At 42.3% G+C, this 21,777-nt stretch overlaps 1 protein-coding gene and 1 long non-coding RNA gene across 2 annotated transcripts in view; both read right to left on the bottom strand.

Moving 5' to 3' along the window:
• igsf9b (immunoglobulin superfamily, member 9b) overlaps positions 1-17,371 on the bottom strand; it is a 50,025-nt gene extending 32,654 nt beyond the window's left edge. The window contains exons 1-3 of the mRNA XM_041900931.2: positions 17,068-17,371; positions 6,027-6,122; positions 4,312-4,518 (exon numbers count right to left, since the gene is read on the bottom strand). Coding sequence (XP_041756865.1) covers positions 4,312-4,518; positions 6,027-6,087 — 268 coding nt within the window. The 5' untranslated portion in view covers positions 6,088-6,122; positions 17,068-17,371. The remainder of the gene's footprint in view (positions 1-4,311; positions 4,519-6,026; positions 6,123-17,067) is intronic.
• A 1,439-nt stretch (positions 17,372-18,810) lies between these two features.
• LOC121584158 lies at positions 18,811-19,826 on the bottom strand. The gene is made up of 3 exons (XR_006003667.1): positions 19,783-19,826; positions 19,368-19,490; positions 18,811-19,197 (listed from the first exon to the last, which is right to left on the bottom strand). It is a non-coding gene; the product is annotated as an uncharacterized LOC121584158 (long non-coding RNA).
• Between the last annotated feature and the right edge of the window lie 1,951 nt (positions 19,827-21,777).

Below are 21,777 nucleotides of genomic sequence, written 5' to 3'. Positions count from 1 at the left end.
GAAAGCACCATACACCGAGCTGGATTAGCAAAACAGACAAAAAGCTGGTCACAACACAGACATCCTTGTTCCTATCAATATACGGGTGTAAAGCACGCACCGGACACAGGCCTAACCTTGGGACCAACTGCATTAGGACGTAACCTCACTTTGGAGTCACCAGGCGTGAACTCCAAACAGGAAGGGTGTACTGATAGCACGTGGAGATCTTTAATTTTCTTTGTGAAACCACATGCCCCAGGGCACGGTCGGAGGTTCAAACTCAGCTGGCTAGCCTTTTTGAACTTACTCTTACCACTGGCCATCTTACTCAAGCCAGGAAGCATTAGCTACACAAGCAGAGCAGAAAGTAGTTAGCTTTTAGCAAACACAAAAACCAATGCCAAGACCCAAAACTCGCAACATCTACGGGACGAGTAGTCTCTCTCCACTAACAGGTAGCTTAGTGGGTAAGAGCGTTGTGCCAGTAACCGAAAGGTCGCTGGTTCTAATCCCTGAGCCGACTAGGTGAAAAATCTGTCGATGTGCCCTTAAGCAAGGCACTTAACCCTAATTGCTCATGTAAGTCGCTCTGGATAAGAGCGTCTGCTAAATGACTAAAATGTAACAGACACGTAAGTCGGAGCCGAATCTCGTAGCCTTCGTGTGCTTGAAAAGTTTGTAAATTACGTGACACGTTCTTTCTTCAGGCAAGCTGAAGAATTGAGGAAATGGATGCGAGCCCCGGTATTATAGCCAGGAAGGCGGGGCTTCCGAGGGCAGGCTCGGCATCCATTGGGCGAGATTTCAGTTTGCTTCAGGTGAATAGGATTGGTTGTTCACTCTCCATAGTACTGTATGTTATACAGAGTGACCGACAGAAAGGGAACCAACGGTTTAAACCGCTTGACTTGCATACTAACATGATGCATCAGCTTAAACCTCTTTACTTACAAACTAACTTGATGCATCAGTTTAAATCTCTTTACTTGCATACTACATAATGAATCAAGCCTTTCAGTGGTTAAACCTAACTTACAACCCTATCCTTGTTGTAAACTATTCTTCCAACAGTACAGGTGTTGTATCTCAATTTGATCACCCTGTGGTTGCAGGAAATGCAAACTTGTAGTGTATTTGAGGTTTAAAAAGACTTCTAAAGTCTGTAATTTCCACTTTAACATTTCAGACTTGATTTGCCCTATCTAAAACTGTATCAACCCCTACAAAAATGTTTATTATAATCCAAACAAAAATGCACATTTCCTGTTGATGTATGATTATTTTCCTGCTGTGAGAAACTGGTCAAATTAAGATCCTATATCTGTAGGTAACAGACGCCTGGCTCAACCAAAGCTCCTCTCTTCTCCTGTGTGAAACTCAAGCCAGGTCTGGGACAGGTCTGGGATAAGGTAGAACCTCCCAGGCAGTGCTTGGGCCTTAGAGAAGGATTTCACACAAAAGCTCCCAGGCAGCACAATACTGAGCCTGAGCTCATTCCCCTGCTCTGATTCCGGGCCCATGGGACACACCTACAGCGCTGTGAGATTAAGTAACAGAGCCTTTGTCCTGACGGAGAACCTCAGAGCTGGAGAACATGAGATCCACGGGTCTAGCCTGCATTCTTCTCATATTGTGTCACTGTTTGGCAAACATCTCCCTGGTCCAGTTTTAGCAGAAATACAGATTGCTGCTGGATCATGTGGGTCAGGCTCAGCTGCCACCTCTCTGTTTGGCGATCTCCTGGCTGAGTTGGTGAAATACGGTCATGTTTAGTAAGGCGTTGTTGACCAACGGAAAATGTCAATTCCAACTAAAAGATGGGTGGAGGAACAAGGCTGATTAATTGAGGTTCTTTAATGTGTGTATTTGTATAAGGGCGAAACAAGGCCATGACTCCCCCAGTGTTCAGGGCTCACACTGAGACAGAATGATGGGGGCCTGCTGGGCTGAGTCTGGGGTTTTGCTGCTGTCGTTCTACCCCGAGGAGGGTGTGCCCTCCATACCGTCTCCACTAATTTACTTCAGCAGAGAGGACACATTTGATCTACCCTTTTTAGAGTAAGTGCCCCTGACAGCGTGGCCAGTGCAGGGAGACTCACAGGCCAGCCTGGACTAACAAATTTCCTCAAAAAGCACAACTCGAACAGACTTCACCAGTCAATTGACTGCACTTCAGTATTTCAGTCACTTTTTATTTGTCTCTTCCTCTGTGTTGTCAGGTGATTGATGTTCAGCCCTCCAGGGCTTGTTTAGAAAAGAGACATGGAGGAAGAAGGATGTGGCACTGGGCAGCCTCCTTCAAAATGGTTTCTGATTCTCTCCAGAAATAAAATATTTGCACAGCAGCCTGCACAAGTAATCTGTCTGTTTCAGAGCGATTGGCCTCTAATGGGGTCAACAGAAGGGCATTACTCTGTGGCACAGACACAGACACAGAACGCACTCCTCAAGCACTCACTGTAATCTGAAATACACCTGATATCCTATCTGAACAATTAGAGATTAAACATATTACTTTATTATGCCCCCATCCAAGATAACGCTTCCTCTCATTCTTTCATGAGACACTACTAGACTGGCGGATGGCGTCAGTGCAAGATTGTACATGAGAGACAGAGGTGACAGAGCAGTCTTATAGGCTCTAAATAAGGTTGAAAAAAAGTGAGGCATTTCTTCCTATGACTAAGAAGTTGTGCTTGTTTGTCCCTGAACATAGACATCTAGAGACAAAGATCAGGAAGTGGTTGTGTTTCATACTGTCTAGTGAGGTGGGGCTGGGGTTCAATATGAAATCCCCCATACATTTTAATTTGATGGTAGAATACATTAGATACGCAGTGCTGATACGCTTCACATGTTGCCATCTGCCTCCAGAAGGAGGGGAGCTGAGAGGATATGAGGCAGACAGGGGTTAAGCAGACCCCAGACACACAGAGAGGGAGAATATCCCTCATCAAAACCAAGTCCTTTTTTATTTCTAACAAACCGTTAGATTGTTGTTGTTACTTTTCTGTTGTTTTTACCCCCATAGCCTCAGTGATGAATTCTGGGTTATGGTGCATCACATGATTGCCTTAAAACAATAACACTGGGGTCTATGGGTGGATCAGACAGACAGCCAGACATCTGTTGGCCAGTGCTCTTCAGGCCATTCCTGAATGGTCAGAGCCTGGTTGGTGTCCAGTGAATACCAGGGTCCATTTGATCTTTAGTGTGATAGGTGAAATCATCTACTGATAGTTTTTAAGTGAAAACCAACTGTAGGTGGACTTGAAAGGCTTCCTGACAGATTCAGTGACCTAGATGAGAGAATATGGGATTTTGGAGGCACAAGTATTGGCGTGGGCTCGTCAGAGGAAGGGGTGGATGTGATATAGCCGTTTGTCTTTTGTTCTCTGAGAGACAATGACTGGATTATGGTACTCTAGGCAAGAAAACTCTATTATTCCATACACTTCATTCATTCTCCTTACAGCAAAGCAACTTCTTTACTGGGTCACCCCTCTGAATACCAATAAAAAACGTATTTACTGGGACCACCAGCCCCCACCCCACCCAAGCCTGCCTCAATTTAACCTTACTCTCTTTTACTCTACCCCCCCCACACTCTCACACACACACACACACAAGCATGCACACACAAACACACACACATGCACGTGCACACACCCACACACAGCCCCGTCTGTCATCCCACCCCCCTGACTGAAGCCATTAACATATTTCCGTCCTCGCCCAGGCCCTGTCCCAGTCCCAGTCTCCTGCCCCGGCACTATGGCTGCCCTACCACACACACAGCGTAATTACAGGGCTCTTGTTTGGGTGGATTACCTATTTGGGGTATTCTCACCACTGAAACCCCACAGCATTCATAAATACCAGTGTAGCCCCCTTCCCCACCCCCACTCAAAACAAAACAGCTGTACTTAAAGCACATTCCCAGCCAGCTACTCATGAGGGGAAAGAAAGGATCAAAGGAAGGTAATTGAAAGTTGTTTTAAGATAATGTGACCTTATTGCACAGAATCTCTTCAGTTATAGTCAGTCTTTTTCAGGTCCTTGTCTTGAGGTTAAACTCTCCTTTGTCCTTCTCCCATTCGATGCACCGTTAAAAACACTGAGGAATGTAGAGACGGCACTGGGGTGTTGTATGCAGGCAAATGGCTCCCAATAAACCAACAGGACAAAAGATTCAATTGCACCAGGACTCAAAGTGAGAACCAACAGGTTCAAATGTTTAGCCATGCAATTACCACAGTGTATTTCCTATGCATTGCGTAATTTGAAAGAAGCAGTGATAAGACATAGATCTGAGACAAGAGGACTCACCCTTGTAGTTGGGATGCAGGCGTGGCGCGTACACTCCGAATTTGATGAGGATGGGAACATTGTAACCCAGACGAACCCACTCCACCACGTGCAGTGGGAACAAGTTTGGGGTGGTGGCTCCTGTAGAAGGGGGGGTAAGACTGCAACCTAGCTCTGCAGTCCCCCCAACCCTGGCTCGGACCACCGCCTCCACACCCTGGGACGTACCTGAGGAGAAAGCACACAGGTAACAGTAATATCATGGCGGAAGGCTGAGCATAACTGGTGAATCTGCAGTAAAACATGTTGATGCCTGAACGGTCAACAGTCAACACCCACAACATCAATCAATATTTAAGAGCTCCGGAACATCCTCAAACTATGTGGATCTGTTCCACATAGGTTTGAGTCTCATGCAGAGCCAGATACATGCTGAGTTTTTTCCGAAATGCATTCAGTGGAATATCTGGTTACACATTCCAGGAAGAGTAAATATTCACTTTATTTATTGCAGGGCCGAGAACCGATGATAAAACTGTTTAGCAGCCAGCAACAGCTTGGCTCCTTCATGAGAGGGAAGGGGAGGACAAAGACAAGCTAGACCCAAAAGGCAAGGATAGAGAACAACTGGAAGGACCTCTTTACATTGAGAAACTAACAAGCAGTAAGGGAGAAGAGATTAGAGTAGATAGCATAAACACATTTAAATGTCAATAAATATTTATGAGTTGGATGTCAGCCTGCATATTTCCAATGACTGTGTTAATCTTCAGAGTATGCTTCATTTAAAGCAGACATACAGAGGCCATGTAAAACAATGACACTCCATTTGGTGACAAGACCGTAGGACTGCCACTCTGTAAACATGCTTCAATTCCATTAACAACACCTGGGCCAGAGCCTGAGAGCCTGTGCGCCTGTGCCTGCAACCGGGTGCCTGGCAGTGTTGTGTTGTCTCTGCACCTCGTCTGGCCTAGTGATTAAGCACTAATCTCAAAGGGGGACACTCTCTGATAGACGACAGGGCAGCAGGCCCCTCACCACTCCCTCCCAGTCCGCCACCCCCTGGGGTCCACACATGGCCTGCGCTCCACAAAACTCCCCTCCCCCTAGAAGCGTGCCTTTGGGATGGGGCCAGTATAAATCCCAGATTGATCTAAATCCGCAGCCGTAGATATATTTTTTTAGAGTAGGATTTCACCCCATTCCCTTGTACACACTTGTGTCTAGAACCCCAGACCCCTCCTCATCACTTTCCCCAATCCAGGCCACGTGTATATAGTGGCAGATGTCAGAGACAGAGTATGATGCTGTGATGATGCTGTGAATCATATGTTCTAGGGAGTACATTCAGAAAATTCCACTAGCCAGTAAATGAGAGCCAAGGGCTAGGACTCTTTGCTATTACATAGGCGTCCATGTGAACAATGAATCTAAAGAGAGTGGTATAAACTACAGAGGAAAATACATTGGTAGTTAAGACTAGAAAAGGATGCAGAGACACAAAAATGGTGAGAGGCAGATAGTGAATTGGAAGAGAGGTTTTCTCTAGAGGTAAATTTTATATGATACGTTTTTACACTGTATAACTTAACTACATTGTTGTACCATTGTAATATGAATCTATGAAGTTAATTACTTGGGTAGCTAGGAGAGCAAGGCAGGTGTAAGAAGAGAAACCAAAAAAAATTGGATGAGCATAGCAAATCTTCCCAGATGTACAGTATGATACTTACGAAGCAGACAGAGGGCAACAACAGTGGTGACACCCAGAAGCCACAGTCTCTCCAATCCCATGGCCGTCCCTCACACTCCTTCACACATCTCCCAACCTGAAAACACAGAAACACACACATTCAATTCAAACATCTGACATACAGTAACACACAGCCTTCAATACTGTACAAGGACCTTCCCAATGCATCTGGCATCAGACAAGACCAAGGTAATCGTCCAAGTTAACATCAAACCTAAAGTATTTCATAATCCCTACATCAAACTGCAGTCCAGTCTGTTGACGGCTTGATAACTGACTGTATCCTGTAAATAATCTTTGCACACTGCAAAATGTGATGTCTGATCTGTGGTTGGGATTTGGATTAAGGAAAACATGCTTATTCAAACTAGCATTGGGAGGGGAAATATTTCCTCTGAGTGGACATCAGTGGAGGCTCCTCACAGGAGGAAGGGGAGGACCATCCCCCTCAGTGAATTTCATAAAAATAAATGTTTTACAACATTTAAAGTGTTATCCTTTTCAAACAAAACTATACTAAATATAATCACGTCACCAAATAATTGATTAAAACACACTATTTTGCAATGAAGGTCTACAGTAGCCTCAACAGCACTCTGTAGGGTAGCACCATGGTGTAGCCGGAGGACAGCTAGCTTCCGTCCTCCTCTGGTTACATTGACTTCAATACAAAACCTAGGAGGCTCATGGTTCTCACCCCCTTCTATAGACTTACATAGTAATTATGACATCTTCCGGAGGACGTCCTCCAACCTATCAGAGTTCTTGCAGCATGAACTGACATGTTGTCCACCCAATCAAAGGATCAGAGAATGAATCTAGTACTGAAAGCATATGCTACAGCTAGCTAGTGCTGCAGTGCATAAAATGTGGTGAGTAGTTGACTCAAAGAGAGAGAAAGACAATAGTTGAACATTTTTGAACAAATTAATTTCTTCCAAAATGAAGGAGAAGCAAGAGAGAGATAGAGACAGAGATTTCATCACTTGTTTTCACTTTCAGTTTCACTTACTTAGCTAGCAAATGCAGCTTGCTAGTTTAGCCTACTCAAACACCCTGCTCAAACAGAGGAATGATATGTTTGCTAGCTGGCTATGACTATCCAACACAACACTGGAACTCTTCCAAGTCAAGGTAAGCTTTTACAAATGTATTGCCACCAGGGCCCGCCGGTGTAACTGCTTACTGACTGTACACCGTAACGTTACTGCATGATTGTAGTGGGTTTACTAACGCGTTAGTTCTATTATGTTGACTATGATGTTACTTTAGCTTATATGGTGACAACGATGTAGGCTATGTGTAACAATTATGATATGGTTTGGCTTGGAAAGGTTTTTCGCCTGGTCACATACAGCTAATGTGTTGTGCATTGAAGTCCACAAGTGAAGGGACAAGGTGAAAGGAGGAGAGCGCATAGATGCGAGAAGGAATACAACGTGGCTGCCATGAAAGTGACCTGTGTTTACGCGATTCTGTTGAAAAACGTTTCTTAAACAGAAGCAAACAGAACAAAACAGGGATGAACATACCTGAATTTGTCCAAAATAAACTATTGTTTGCAACTGTTGGACTAATAATTACGCCCTATATCTGCTAGATGCAGACGAGTGTGCAAGGCGGTATTGAATGTGTCACTGTCCGTCACCTCAAATTTCTCTCTCAACCTGTGTGCATCTACGTTGTAAACTTTCATTCATAGGCTAGGTTGTAGCAACCTCATGGTGGGTATAGGGAAAATTCAAGTATCATGTAGTAGCCTAAACCTATCGCTGTTACATTGAACTGGGTGAATGGAATATGAATGACAGTCATCCAATATGCTGTAATAGAAATAAGGCCATGCTCATGAAAAAAAAAATTGTCCTCCCTCATCTTAAACGGCACTGACCACCACTGGTGGACATCATGCCCTGTGTGTGTGTGTGTGTGCGTGTGTGTCCCTGTCACTGATACGGTCAAATAGATTTATCTTCTGCCTCTGATTGGTTCAGCTCATACTGTAGGTCTCGTCTCATGCTAACTGGGCTAACAGCTATAGACAGGTGACACATGCAAGAGGAAAACACCAGGGACATCTCTGTTTACTGACTGGCTCTATCTCATCATCCCAACCCCAGTCTAGTCTTCAATGCACTTTCAATTAATCTCTCCTCTTGAGTTTCAATGTAAAAAATGATCGTCCACAGTTTTTGAAAATAATTTCATTGACATTGTGCAGTATTGCTCCGATCCACTGAATGTGAACCGGATATTACTGTAACCAGACTGCTCAATAATCAATTTCCTAGAAAGAAAAATGTTTAGAGCCTGACAATATAAAGGGTCAATAAAGCTCGGAAAACTGAATCTGTGCTGCACTGTCTGGCCCGAGATGTGTTAAGGTTGCAACCTACAGCTTAAAATCATCTACAATTTAAGTTTTCTCCTTTCCCTTTCTTAGACAATAATGGAATGACCCCCCCCACACACACACACACACACACACACACTGTATTCTCCCACACACTTTATTCAGAGCCACTAATACCAGCTTATCACTAGTGTAAGTTAATTACACTAATATAAGGAGGCTATTTTTGGAAAGCTAACAACAGATATTCCAACTCAACTCACGTGACAAATTTGGGGCTCTATTTTCGGCTGGTGCTAAGGAGGCGCAAGTGTCGCACGTTAATTTGCAATTTCATCATATAAAAACTGGCCCACTGGCATTTTCCAGCCCTAACGCCAGGTTTGGCAATTTCCCTGCGCTGAGATGGGAGGGGTGGCAATATTTGAGGTGTGTCCTTGGCCTATCCAGCCATGACACACAGTGCCCATTGAAGGAGAGATATGCCTTTTGTGCCAGTGAATCTCGTTTTTAGAAACATAAAAAATATATAGGTTTCCCCCCATTTCGTTTAATTTGATTAAAAACCAAGCATAGCCTACCCTCCCCTTAATCAATGCTGGTTTAGCAGTATCGCATAGGTGAGTCTTTTTATCCTGGCCATTAGCCAAAAGTACCCTATGAATAAAGGGGTTTTAAATGGTCTACTGCTTGGAGGTTTTTGCCCTCACAATTCACATATCTGAATTTCGCTTGTTCAAGTAGGCCAGGGGTTGGCAATAGGCAGCCCGCGGGCCAAAACCAGCCCGCAAGTGATTTATTTTTAGTTTTTTGGTCAAAAAAGACTAAAATCACCAGGAATTCAGCTAAAAATGAGTGTAATTTTGGGAAATCTGTCCCCAAGTATTCCCACGAATAAAAAAAAGAGATATGTGATCGTGTCTCAATGTAATCAAGGTATGAAATGATTGTTATTTTCAAATACAATCTCTTTTTGAGATTAGTTGTGGTCAATTGGCAGTGTACAAATTATTATAATTATGTTTGCCCCCCGACCATCCACTGTCACGCCCTGATCTGTTTCACCTGTATTGTGCTTGTCTCCACCACCCACCAGGTGTCTCCCATTTGTCCCCATTATCCCCTGTGTATTTATACCAGTGTTTTCTATTTGTCTGTTGCCAGTTAATCTTGTCCCGTCAAGTCTTAGCAGTGTGTTTTCCCGTTTTCGAGTCTTTCTAGTTGCTGTTTTCTTGTCTTCCTGGTTCTGACCATTCTGCCTGCCCTGACCCTGAGCCTGCCTGCCGTTCTGTACCTTATTGACTCTGCCCTGGATTACTGACCTCTGCCTGCCCTCGACCTGCCTTGGCCTGTCCCCTTGTATAATAAATATTCTGAGAACTGTACTATCCACCTCCTGTGTCTGCATCTGTGTCATATCCTGAGTCGTGATATCCACTCAGAAAAAAAAAAATTGGCCCGCGGCTGAATCTAGCTGCTTAACCCTGAAGTAGGCTATCCATCCCCATTTTCAAAGAGCGCCACTCACTCGATTACCAAAGACACACTCCAAACTATTCAGTCTTCCTATAATGCTGTATCAATGGCTGATGTTTTTGAGAATCTTCCTTGCACGTAGGCATTGATACAATTGACAACCACATATTTAGCCATGGAGGACGTTCTGATTGCCCAGTGAAGAGCCAATCCTTGACACACCCACAACTTGTTTATTAATCAAAACCCAGCTCTTTCGCGGTTGTAAAATAGCACAAGTATTTCTGAAACACCCCCGAACCTATAACGGTACCGCCAGCGCTATGATTTACCATTGCATTAGGTTTGTTAAAATAGAGCCTTTGGTCTCATAGGAGTAATCTGACATAGTAAACAGATCTGAGAAGAATAGGTATAAGGATATTGTTATAATTTGCACTTGGCTGATATGGGTATGGCATCTGTCCTGAGTTTGTTTAATCAGTGTGATATTCATCACTGATTTGGGGGCAAGGTATTAATGACGTTATTATACAAGAGTAGCAGAAATGGCTACATAGGCTATGTCATAACCAAAACAAAAGTCTCTCCTCTATGATTGGAAAAGGGGCAACAACAATTATTTCACAAAATGTTTTTGAAAGGACGGAGATGGAAGCAATAATGATGTCCTCTGGTTCCTGTCTTACGCATGAAATGCCAAATGAAATAGAACAATCCCCGTGCCATTCAGTTTTTTTCCTTCTCAGTGCACTAGCTATTGTGTCATCATCCCTGCAAAGTGACAGAAACACACTATTGCTTGTCACTGGAACTGATTGCACAGCACTGCATCATTCTCTGAGGTAGAAATGGTCTTCCTATGTAGCAGTTATTCATCATCCAGCCACATGGCATCCAAACGAGCACCCAGCCAACCAACCTCCTCTCATCTCATGCTGCTGCTATTGAGGGAATTCTAATTTGACTGCTAAAATGTTTATTTTGGATAGCTCTTTCTACACTCTTATCACCTATAGGCACTAATATCACCTGCCAAATTCTCCAGAGTTTCTCCAGACTTATAGTTGGTGCTTTGCAACAAGTACAGTTGAAGTCGGAAGTTTACATACACTTAGGTTCGAGTCATTAAAACTTTTTCAACCACTCCACAAATTTCTTGTTAACAAACTATAGTTTTGGCAAGTCAGTTAGGACACTTACTTTGTGCATGACACAAGTTATTTTTCCAACAATTGTTTACAGACAGATTATTTCACTTATAATTCACTGTATCACAATTCCAGTGGGTCAGAAGTTTACATACACTCAGTTGACTATGCTTTAAACAGCTTGGCAAATTCCAGAAAATGATGTCATGGCTTTAGAAGCTTCTGATAGGCTAATTGACATCATTTGAGTCAATTGGAGGTGTACCTGTGGATGTATTTCAAGGCCTACCTTCAAAATCAGTGCCTCTTTGCTTGACATCATGGGAAAATCAAAAGAAATAAGCTAAGACCTCAGAAAAAAAATTATAGACCTCCACAAGTCTGGTTCATCCTTGGGAGCAATTTCCAAACGCCTGAAGGTACCACGTTCATCTGTACAAACAATAGTACGCAAGTATAAACACCATGGGACCACGCAGCCGTCATACCACTCAGGAAGGAGACGCATTCTGTCTCCTAGAGATGAACGTACTTTGGTGCGAAAAGTGCAAATCAATCCCAGAACAACAGCAAAGAACCTTGTGAAGATGCTGGAGGAAACAGGTACAAAAGTATCTATATCCACAGTAAAACGAGTCCTATATCGACATAACCTGAAAAGCCGCTCAGCAAGGAAGAAGCCACTGCTCCAAAACCACCATAAAAAAGCCAGACTACGGTTTGCAACTGCACATGGGGACAAAGATCATACTTTTTGGAGAAATGTCCTCTGGTCTGATGAAACAAAAATATAACTGTTTGGCCATAATGACCATCGTTATGTTTGGAGGAAAAGGGGGAGACTTGCAAGCTGAAGAACACCATCCCAACCGTGAAGCACAGGGGTGGCAGCACCATGCTGTGGGGGTGCTTTGCTGCAGGAGGGACTGGTGCACTTCACAAAATAGATGGCATCATGAGGAAGGAAAATTATGTGGATATATTGAAGCAACATCTCAAGACATCAGTCAGGAAGTTAAAGCTTGGTCGCAAATGGGTCTTCCAAATGGACAATGACCCCAAGCATACTTCTAAAGTTGTGGCAAAATGGCTTAAGGACAACAAAGTCAAGGTATTGGAGTGACCATCACAAAGCCCTGACCTCAATCCTATAGAACATTTGTGGGCAGAACTGAAAAAGCGTGTGCGAGCATGGAGGCCTACAAACCTGACTCAGTTACACCAGCTCTGTCAGGAGGAATGGGTCAAAATTCACCCATTTTATTGTGGGAAGCTTGTGGAAGGCTACCCGAAACGTTTGACTCAAGTTAAACAATTTAAAGGCAATGCTACCAAATACTAATTGAGTGTATGTAAACTTCTGACCCACTGGGAATGTGATGAAAGAAATAAAAGCTGAAATAAATCATTCTCTCTACTATTATTCTGACATTTCACATTCTTAAAAGAAAGTGGTGATCCTAACTGACCTAAAACATGGAATCTTAACTAGGATTAAATGTCAGGAATTGTGAAAACTGAGTTTAAATGTATTTGGCTAAGGTGTATGTAAACTTCCGACTGCAACTGTATGTGGTTTCACCTCAGGTATAGTGAATAGGGCAGAGCTGTGAGAGAGCCGTTGACAGGGGAGTGTCCAGACTACCGACCCTGCAGAGAGAGCCTTTAGGGGTCAAAGTCTACAGGTGTAGACAGGAGAGACAGAGGACAGCCCCCACCACTATTCTGTGGCTTCAGGTATGACCTGTTTCCCATGGCAACAGAACAAGGCACAAAGTCCTTTAATCTAAATGCAAACAAATGAGGCCTACAAGTTTAGCTCAAGATGCTACATACATCGTATGTAGTAATGAGGGGTTACATAGGTCACTTATAGTATGTATGTAAAATGACAGGGCTAGTCATCTGCTGATGCACAGTACACAATCTTGCATAATGTAAAGTGCCTTTCCTATCATAATAGAAAATAAAATTGGGTGCATTTACAATGACTATCGCACTATTTTAAACTAAACAGAGGACTCAGTGTTCTTTCTGAAAGCATATTGTCAAGAGACATCATTGCAATTATGGGAGCTGCTCAACAATAGTTTTTCTTTTAGTTTTTTGAGTAGCTGGTTTCATACAAATACACCTAGTCAATTATTATGAATTATTGGATTAGATGTCTACTTTTGGATGATGTCCTTATTACCCAACAGTAACTTAAGTTCCTATGACTAGAACCTGACTTTAGTTTAGAGGGTTGGGAATGAGTGGTAGCTAAGCCCCTCTTACACAGTCCTGAACAGCAGACAAATGCAGCTCTGCCAATACAGGGAGCAGATGAACAAGGGGTCTGGGGAGCTAGTCTAAGAAGCCATTGAGGGTGATCCGGACCGTTCTGTCAAACTGAGTAAGCTGATACACAACCACAGACACTCGTATAGTCTGGGTCTTTGCTCCCATAAGTCTGGCAATCAATGCAGTAGACTAATACACACTTACATTTTAAATGTTCCTTTGTAATGACAGTGTAAGGATTTTTAACCTCGTTAAGACTAGTTGCATCTCTTAGTGGACTTCAATGAGACAAATTACCTAGAACTGCACCCTTGTGAACACCTAGTCTAATCCAGTACTGCCGCTCCCAACCTTAATAGTGTAATCAAATTAGAAATAAAGTTAAAGGGCATCTGTCAGCAGCACACTGTCCTGGATATGCTTGTACAAACAGTTGGTGCATTTCTTATTTGGCACTGCTTGCCCTAGCAGACTGACAGTCTTTGATCCAGCTGACAGATGCACTATACCAAACCTCTCCCCTTCCATCCATCACCTGTGAGAGAGCCATCATACATAAAATATATAATCTATCAAGACTGTTGTGTCTACTCCTCAGTAAAGAGTTGTAATCATGTCAGCAAATACTATACCCTAACCCTCTAGATCCTTCTGTTTACAGGGATGCTTGCCATTTTGATCGCATTATAAATAACATGGACGGTTTATCCCATCCAAATGTGGCACAGCGTGCGCGGCACACACTTGCAGTAGAGCTAAGGGAGCAGACAATGAACAGGGCCAAGACAGATCTCATACCAGCAGGTAGGATGCAACACAGTTTGAAGAGCCCTGCATTAAGAGGTGAAGAGGTGGAAACGTGGAGGGAAATAATCCCCCCCAGGCCAGGCCAGTAGTGAGCCCACTGAAAGCAGACCTGTAAAAAGAAGGTGAAGTTCAGACCAAAAGGATTTCCATTGAGATCACAGCTTTGCAGCTAGAATCACACCCAGACTAAATTGTGAATGTGTACCTCAAACTCATGAAAAATCAACTTGACACTATCCATCTGTCTTACTCTCTACTTTCACTCATCTGGCAATACATGCTAAGAAAATCATTTCGGCCTAGCGGCCAAGGCCCATCAGTGATGGTGGTGACAGAGATGGAACTGATAAGCAGCTGTATTACTTTCTTAGTAATCCTGGTTAATCCTGCTTGGGCCATGGCCTCAGAACAGGCCACAAGACTAATTCATAGAAGAAAAGGGTTTAGGCCAACAATCTAAACTTTACTGACCCAATGAGGGATTACTGTGACCAAACTCTTATTTCAAGATGTAACTGAAAAAGAGACATTGGAGGAAACATTTCCTACTTCTGAAAAGGTCTGAAGGTTCCACCATTTCCACTCTGATATCAAGTTCAACTTCAAGTTGTATTGTCACATGCACAAGTACAGTGAAATACTTCATTTGGAATGTGCTATTTTGCCTCTCCAGAAGTGTGTTTCTTATCAAGCCTATAAAACCCTCAGTGGAGAAGTGGATCAGCCTGGCATCAGTTGAGACCCATTATGTCTATATGTTGTGTACTGACATCCTCCTTTAAAGCCACCAGCCCTTTAGTGGTTTGTCCCACCCCATGACCTCTGGTGACCAGGCAAACCCTAATTCAGGCCAAACCTTGGGGACATAAAGCTGCTTACAGACACTGAACTGAGGTGAACAGAAAGTGTCTCAAGGCATAGATAGCTGACTGCTGCACCTGAGCTAGAATACTTCACACGCAATGACCACGTCAGCTTTGTTAGAAGGTGAGAGACAAAATCAAGATGCTACCCCAATGTCTTGGTTGATCCAAAGAAAGCTAAAATAACACTAAAGAACCCATTTGATTCTGGAGGTTCATTTGTACCTAACCAGGTCAACTCTTACCGTCTAAGACTGAGGAACACATTCAGAGTTGCCAACAACAATGCAGATGGAAATGGCTGTCTATACAATGGTCTTTCTTTGCTCCCTGTCTCTAATCTCCTTTAGGTTTTCCTAAAAACTATAAAGCGGTTTTGATTCAAATCCATGCAAGAAACCAAAACTTTATTACACCTCAATACTAAATAAGTAATTTTAAAACAGTGTAAAAAGTTAGACCTTCTCTAAACAAGTGTGCAGAACATTGAACCACAGAGTCTGGTAAATCACTAAGGCCCATGGATGAACTGAGCTTTACAGTTGGACTTCGGTCACAATGGTCAAAACCCTGAGTAAGCAATTTAAATCTACACAATTAGCAATAACAATACCCCATCACTATGTTATAATGGAAACGTTACTACATCATGAAATAAGTGCCATAGTAGAGAACTAAACTTTTTTGCATCAATGATGCCCTTGTGTCATGATGACTCATGAAGCGCCACAGTGCCAACAGTGCTCCAAGTGAGGATATCCAGTATCAAACTCATACCCATGTCAAGCAGAAGAAATGAAAGACACAATGCATGGTCTTTCAGAATGAAGTCACTCTCAATAACCATGTGTGGATTGAACTGGCGACTCATTCAGAGTATGAAGTAAGAAAATATGCATCATATTTTGTTGGGTTTTTGCCTTCATCCACGTTGGGGGATGGGACCTCCAATTGCGATGTGAGGGTTTAGTAGCAGATGCTGTTCTGATTGATCCGTTTCCAAACATAATGAAAAAGATAATGTGTAGCAGTCAGGCTGATATCTGAATGCAATAAATAAGTAAAGAATGGGAATGAAATCAACTATCAGAAAACATTTCTGTAATTGTTACTTTAGAGCTCAATTAGAGTAACTAGATGGTTTGTTTACAACGATGACCCATGTCGTAGTCTCCATATCAGGCAAAAACAGGTGCCTCTTTTGTCTGATGTGCAGTCACCTGGACTGATAGGAAAGCGACCCAACCTCAATAAAAAATTACCATTCTGCTGTGATTGATTGACCATTGTTCTCAGTATGCATTGATGTAATGTATTAATTCATCTTAATTTACTGAAGGCTATGAATAATCTGGCTGGTTCTAAACGTTCACTTACAGTAAATGCTAACGCACGCTAAAGAAATCATCAACCTGTAATTAATTACCAGTGGATAAATAAACATGTCACGAGCTAAATAATCAACAAGAACGGACGTCAACACAATGCACTACAGGGGACATTCTGCTTGTCAGACTGTTTCCATGGTCGCTTAAATACAGGAGACAAAAGTATAGCCTACAACGGCATAATTTTTGTCTCGACTAAAACTAGAATGAGGAATTGTGTGTTTGTGAAATAAAAACATTTAATATAATAGTCTATTATAAGTGAATGGCCCCTATTTACATGTGCATTAAAAGTCGACCCCATGTGTAACTCACATAGGCCGTTATTCACATGTAGGATGCGCCCGATTTAAAGTCCCTTTACCTTGCTTGAGGCACTTCTCTGACTTGACCAGAATAGAATCAGTCCATCAGGTCCTTTGCTTTTTTTTTGCACGCAGGTTGACGTATTTGGGCTTTCATTAGTTATTCTAAAGTTTGATAAGATTGCCTTAAAAATGCAGGTGTTCGACAAAGGCAGGTGGTCGCATATTTTATAAAAGGGTGGCAGACAGACTTTCACGCGCGCTGCATAATTGTTGCTAAACACAACCAGGGAAGTTGTAGGAAACGCTACTAGTAGATTTAGCTGTAGCACTATCTCATTCAATTCTCAGGTTATAAATCCCATATAAAGATAAGAGAAAAACGTAAGAAGTACCTAGATGGGTTTAGAATCCTTTCAAAGTTTCCGAGCATACTTTTATATTGCTCTTCTTCGTGTTGCTTTGTCCAAAGTTACCCAAAGTGTTGTAAAAAGGAGCAGTAGAAAAATACTCTCCGAATCCATAAAGCACATTTAAGTTATACGTTACTCAAAAAAAACCAAAATGATGTGTACCCCTCAGTTCCCCCACTGCAATGATGGAGTGTGTAGACAGAGTATAGTCGTATATTCATCTACTACGTTCCTCGCGGTTTCGTCCCTTCCTCGTATCTTTCTCCTCCCTACCACATGCACTCAGTTTGAGCGCTCCATACAAAAGCGCATTTTCGTTGGAACGTCCAACGTATAGAGGACGTGTCGGGGTCCCTGAAAAAAGACAAATGTTATGCAACGGAACACGTCCATAGACAATGGCAATGTAATGTTGCATATCCACGTTATACATTTTTTAAAGGGTCAAAATGTTATCAAAAAGTCCTTGCATTAAGCTTTTGTTCTTCTCCATGTGTCTTTCCGTGTATATTCAATTATCAATAAAGCCGTTATTACTGGGAGAAAATAGGCTACTTTGTCACACAAAGTTACAACAAAATACTTTCACCACACATTTTTGCCAATCAATATGGGAGTGGGATAAATTTTGAATAAATGCAACAGCGTTTCCCGTAAAGAACTCCATGTAATGTCTGTGAACTTTGCTTTGTTTGGGGTCTGGAGTGGTTGGGGTAAACTGATCCTAGACCTGCCCTAGTAGCAACTCCCTACCCAGTTGATTTAGGCAAAACTTCAGTAGACTTGTAACTACACTACCAGTAGCACCATTGACCCAAAAAATATCAAATAAGTAACAGCTCTCACACTCACAGATCTTACATTTTTGGTTCAGACAACATCAATGGTTGTCTGTAGAATATTGGGTTTGTTTTTTTACCCACAAAGTAAACGTTGGCACACCACAGGGGGGCGTGAGTTGACACACAAGTGGAGACAGTTGTTCATGATACAGTCTTTATTGGAGCTGGTGCACAACCACAAATGCCTTTCCATTGAATATATGGATACACTACTGACTTCATTGCAAGTGACAATGCCTCTCAAACTCTGCCAGTAGAAAACTACACCAGACACTTTGAGCTCTGTATTATTGCGTGACTACTTTTCCTTCTTGACTCTCACAGGCCTAGCAGCACACCATATGGAGATCAAAGGATTGGCATTAATCACTTAAGATACTCCTACCAGGAACCCTCCAGGAAAGCACAAGTGACATTTCAAGTTTTCAAGTTCTGTTGGGGGTACCAAGCAGAGTGAGAGTATATTTATTTATGGTTACACTGATCTGGTCTTGGGCTTTCAGTTGGACAATAAAATTAAACCCTTACAGCACAGCTATGTATTTGATCAGCAAAGAAATGATGTCCTTCCCTTTTATAGATATGCGTGGGTATACCTACACATGAGGCCATAACTATTGGAATACATGAACACAATTTGCTGTATACCTCAAACTTAAAATCATTAAAAAAATATTTAAAAAAATGCATCCTAGAATCACATTTGTAATTGATCAGTCAACTAAAAATCGAGGGTGGTCTACAGTGATAGGTGGGATGGGCTGAGAGTGGCTGAGAGGTGGGATTAAGGAGCTCATGTTCGGTTATGTATTATTGTTATGTGATCACTGTATATAAAAGTACCATGTATGTAAAATGTATATGTAAAGTGTGATATGTAAAATGTATGCATATGTAGCAAAAAAGCTGGATGGGTTAATACAAAAAATTAAATAAAGTAAATAAAAATGTGCATGTTCTTTGTTAGCAACAATAACACAAACCTATCTGATCTAAATATAGTAGTCATTCATAATGAACAATGGTGGTAATCCAGTCAAAGAACAAAAAGTGAATGGACATTACATGATGAACATAAACATCAAAGGGATATCTGCTTTAAGACTAACCTGGATCCCAGTCTGTTTACTGTATTCAACAATGTTATATGAAAATAACAAAGGAGTTGCCTCAGCTAGGAGTGGCTCAGTCATCAAAGTCTGGGATATGTCATAAGAGTAACCACAGTAGCCCTTCGATGCATAGTAAGCTATCCGCATGTGATAGAATCCTGGAAGGAAAACCAGGATTTCAATGATGAGAACGGGCACAGTCCGGAAAAAAATCTAGATCTAAGAAACACATTGGAATGTGTCAAAGCTAAGTATGTGAAATCTATTTGTTGTGCTGTTGTGAAACATGACAGGAATGTACAGATGGACTCTCAACATTCATACTCACTGTGACTTCAAAGTATCCTGCCAATAGGAGGGCTCCAATGGTGATCAAAAGAGAGTCAATCAAGAAGAGGAAGGTGGCCAGTGCAATGGCTTTGTATGGGACCTTTGGTGGGCTCTTTTTGAACTGGGGGGACAAACATTATTTCATAACAACATACCACATAAGTTCAATAAATTGAATGGTACATTTTTTTGTAATTTGTGTATCACCAAACCCTCCCAAAAGCTTTTTTCAATACTGATATGACAACATTATTCTATATACTGGGTTGATTGATGCAATAACAATATTGGACTATGTCTATTGGCTACATAATCCCATAATTGCCATGGGCAGTTCATTTCAAATAAGACAAAGCCTATATAGATTATATTCTAACCCTACCATGCCCATTCTAGCACACTCAAGCCCTTACCTGGGCTCCCGAGTAGCGCAGCGGTCTAAGGCACTGCATCTCAGTGATTGAGGCGTCACTACAGACCCCTTGCTTCGATTCCAGGCTGTCCCACAACCGGCCGTGATGGGGGTCCCATAGGGCGGCGCACAATTGTCCCAGCGTCGTCCGGGTTTGGCCGGTGTAGGCCAAAGAAAGGTGTAAGAATTTGTTCTTAACTGACTTGACTAGTTAAATTAAAATCAATGGCTAACTTGGTGTTAGGTATTACTTGTCTTACACTGCTGCGAGCGTTCATCTTTACTTTAAATAGCTTGCTAAAACTGTTGCATTGTTCTGTTACATTGGCAGCCGGTACATTGTTTCATTTCATATTGAGAAATGCTACAATGATGACACTTGCCAATTCAGATACACTGTTGTCAACTTGCAACGAGCGTGTAAATCAGTCTGTTAGCTCCTCTCGACTCACTATAATTAGCCTACGTTGCAACCAAATGGAAATAGAAAGAAGGATACTGCCTTTTCAGATCAGGAGTTAAAACATAAACATACAATTTTGTCGCAATCAAAACGTCCGCACTCATGCCCTCTTCCTTCTTTAGTCTGTACAACTCCTGAGCAATGCCCTGAACTGTCCCTGAACTGGAATGGAAGTAGGCGAGGCCTACCACTAAGTGGCGGTGCCGTATCACATCTGAAAAACAAGTTGGTACAGCTCAAGTGGATCACAAAAAAAGGTAGGCTAGGAAACACTCATGTCAGTATCTGTCTTTTCATAAAATCAATAGATCTATCACGTGTAGGTCCACATATTGTGATAGTGACAGTGCTGTTATTGGTTAGTTAGTGCTTTTATATTCAGTATTTTGTGATTTTGTAGTGCTTTTAGTGTAGCCTTCTCTGCATCCTCTTCCCATGCATTGTTTACATTAGCCCATTCATAGATGCTACCTTTAGCGCCTATTGATGAAGGTATCTTCTTCCCCGAGGACTTTTGCTAAGAGCCCCGACACTTGCTCAAAACAAGCATCGCTTGCGGTACGGTTTTGGAAACATAAGGAACGTACACTGAGTGTTCAAAACATTAGGAACACCTGCTCTTTCCATGACAGACTGACCAGGTGAATCCAGGTGAAAGCTATGATCCCTTATTAATATCACTTGTTAAAGCCCCTTCAATCAGTGATAGATGAAGGGGGGGAGACAGGTTAAATAAGGATTTTTAAGCCTTGAGACAATGGATTGTGTATGTGTGGCATTCAGAGGGTGAATGGGCAAGACTAAATATTGAAGTGCCTTTGAACAAGGTATGGTAGTAAGTGCCAGGCGTACTTGTTTGTGTCAAGAACTGCAACACTGCTTGGTTTTTCACGTTCAATCAATCAATCAATCAATCAATCAATCAAATGTATTTATAGAGCCCTTTTTACAACAGCAGTTATCACAAAGTGCTTATACAGAAACCGAGCCTAAAACCCCAGAGATCAAGCAATGCAGATGTGGAAGCACGGCGGCTAGGAAAAACTCCCTAGAAAAGGCAGGAACCAAGGGAGAAACCTAGAGGAACCAGGCTCTGTGGGGTGAGCAGTCCTCTTCTGGCTGTGCCGGTGGAGATAAGAATATATGGCAATCAATGCTAGATCGTTCTTCAAGATGTTCAAATGTTCATAGATGACCAAAAGGGACAAATAATAATCACAGTGGTCATAGAGGGTGCAACAGGTCAGCACCTCATGAGAGAGAGAGAGTCGAAACAGCAGGTCCGGGATAAGGTAGCAGGTCCGGTGAACAGGTCAGGGTTCCATAGCCGCAGGCAGAACAGCAGAAACTGGATCAGCAGCACGACCAGGTGGACTGGGGACGGGGACAGCCAGGAGTCGTCAGGCCAGGTAGTCCTGAGGCATGGTCCTGAAGGCTGAATTTATGCACAGAAATCTATATTTGAGTACAAGCCTCAAAGCAAAGGATGTTATATTAGATAACCATATTCGATCATAATTTCAGATAACAATG

Source organism: Coregonus clupeaformis, chromosome 16 (genome assembly GCF_020615455.1).
Source record: "Coregonus clupeaformis isolate EN_2021a chromosome 16, ASM2061545v1, whole genome shotgun sequence".
Lineage (NCBI taxonomy): Eukaryota > Metazoa > Chordata > Actinopteri > Salmoniformes > Salmonidae > Coregonus > Coregonus clupeaformis.
This window is presented reverse-complemented; position numbering and strand designations above follow the sequence as displayed.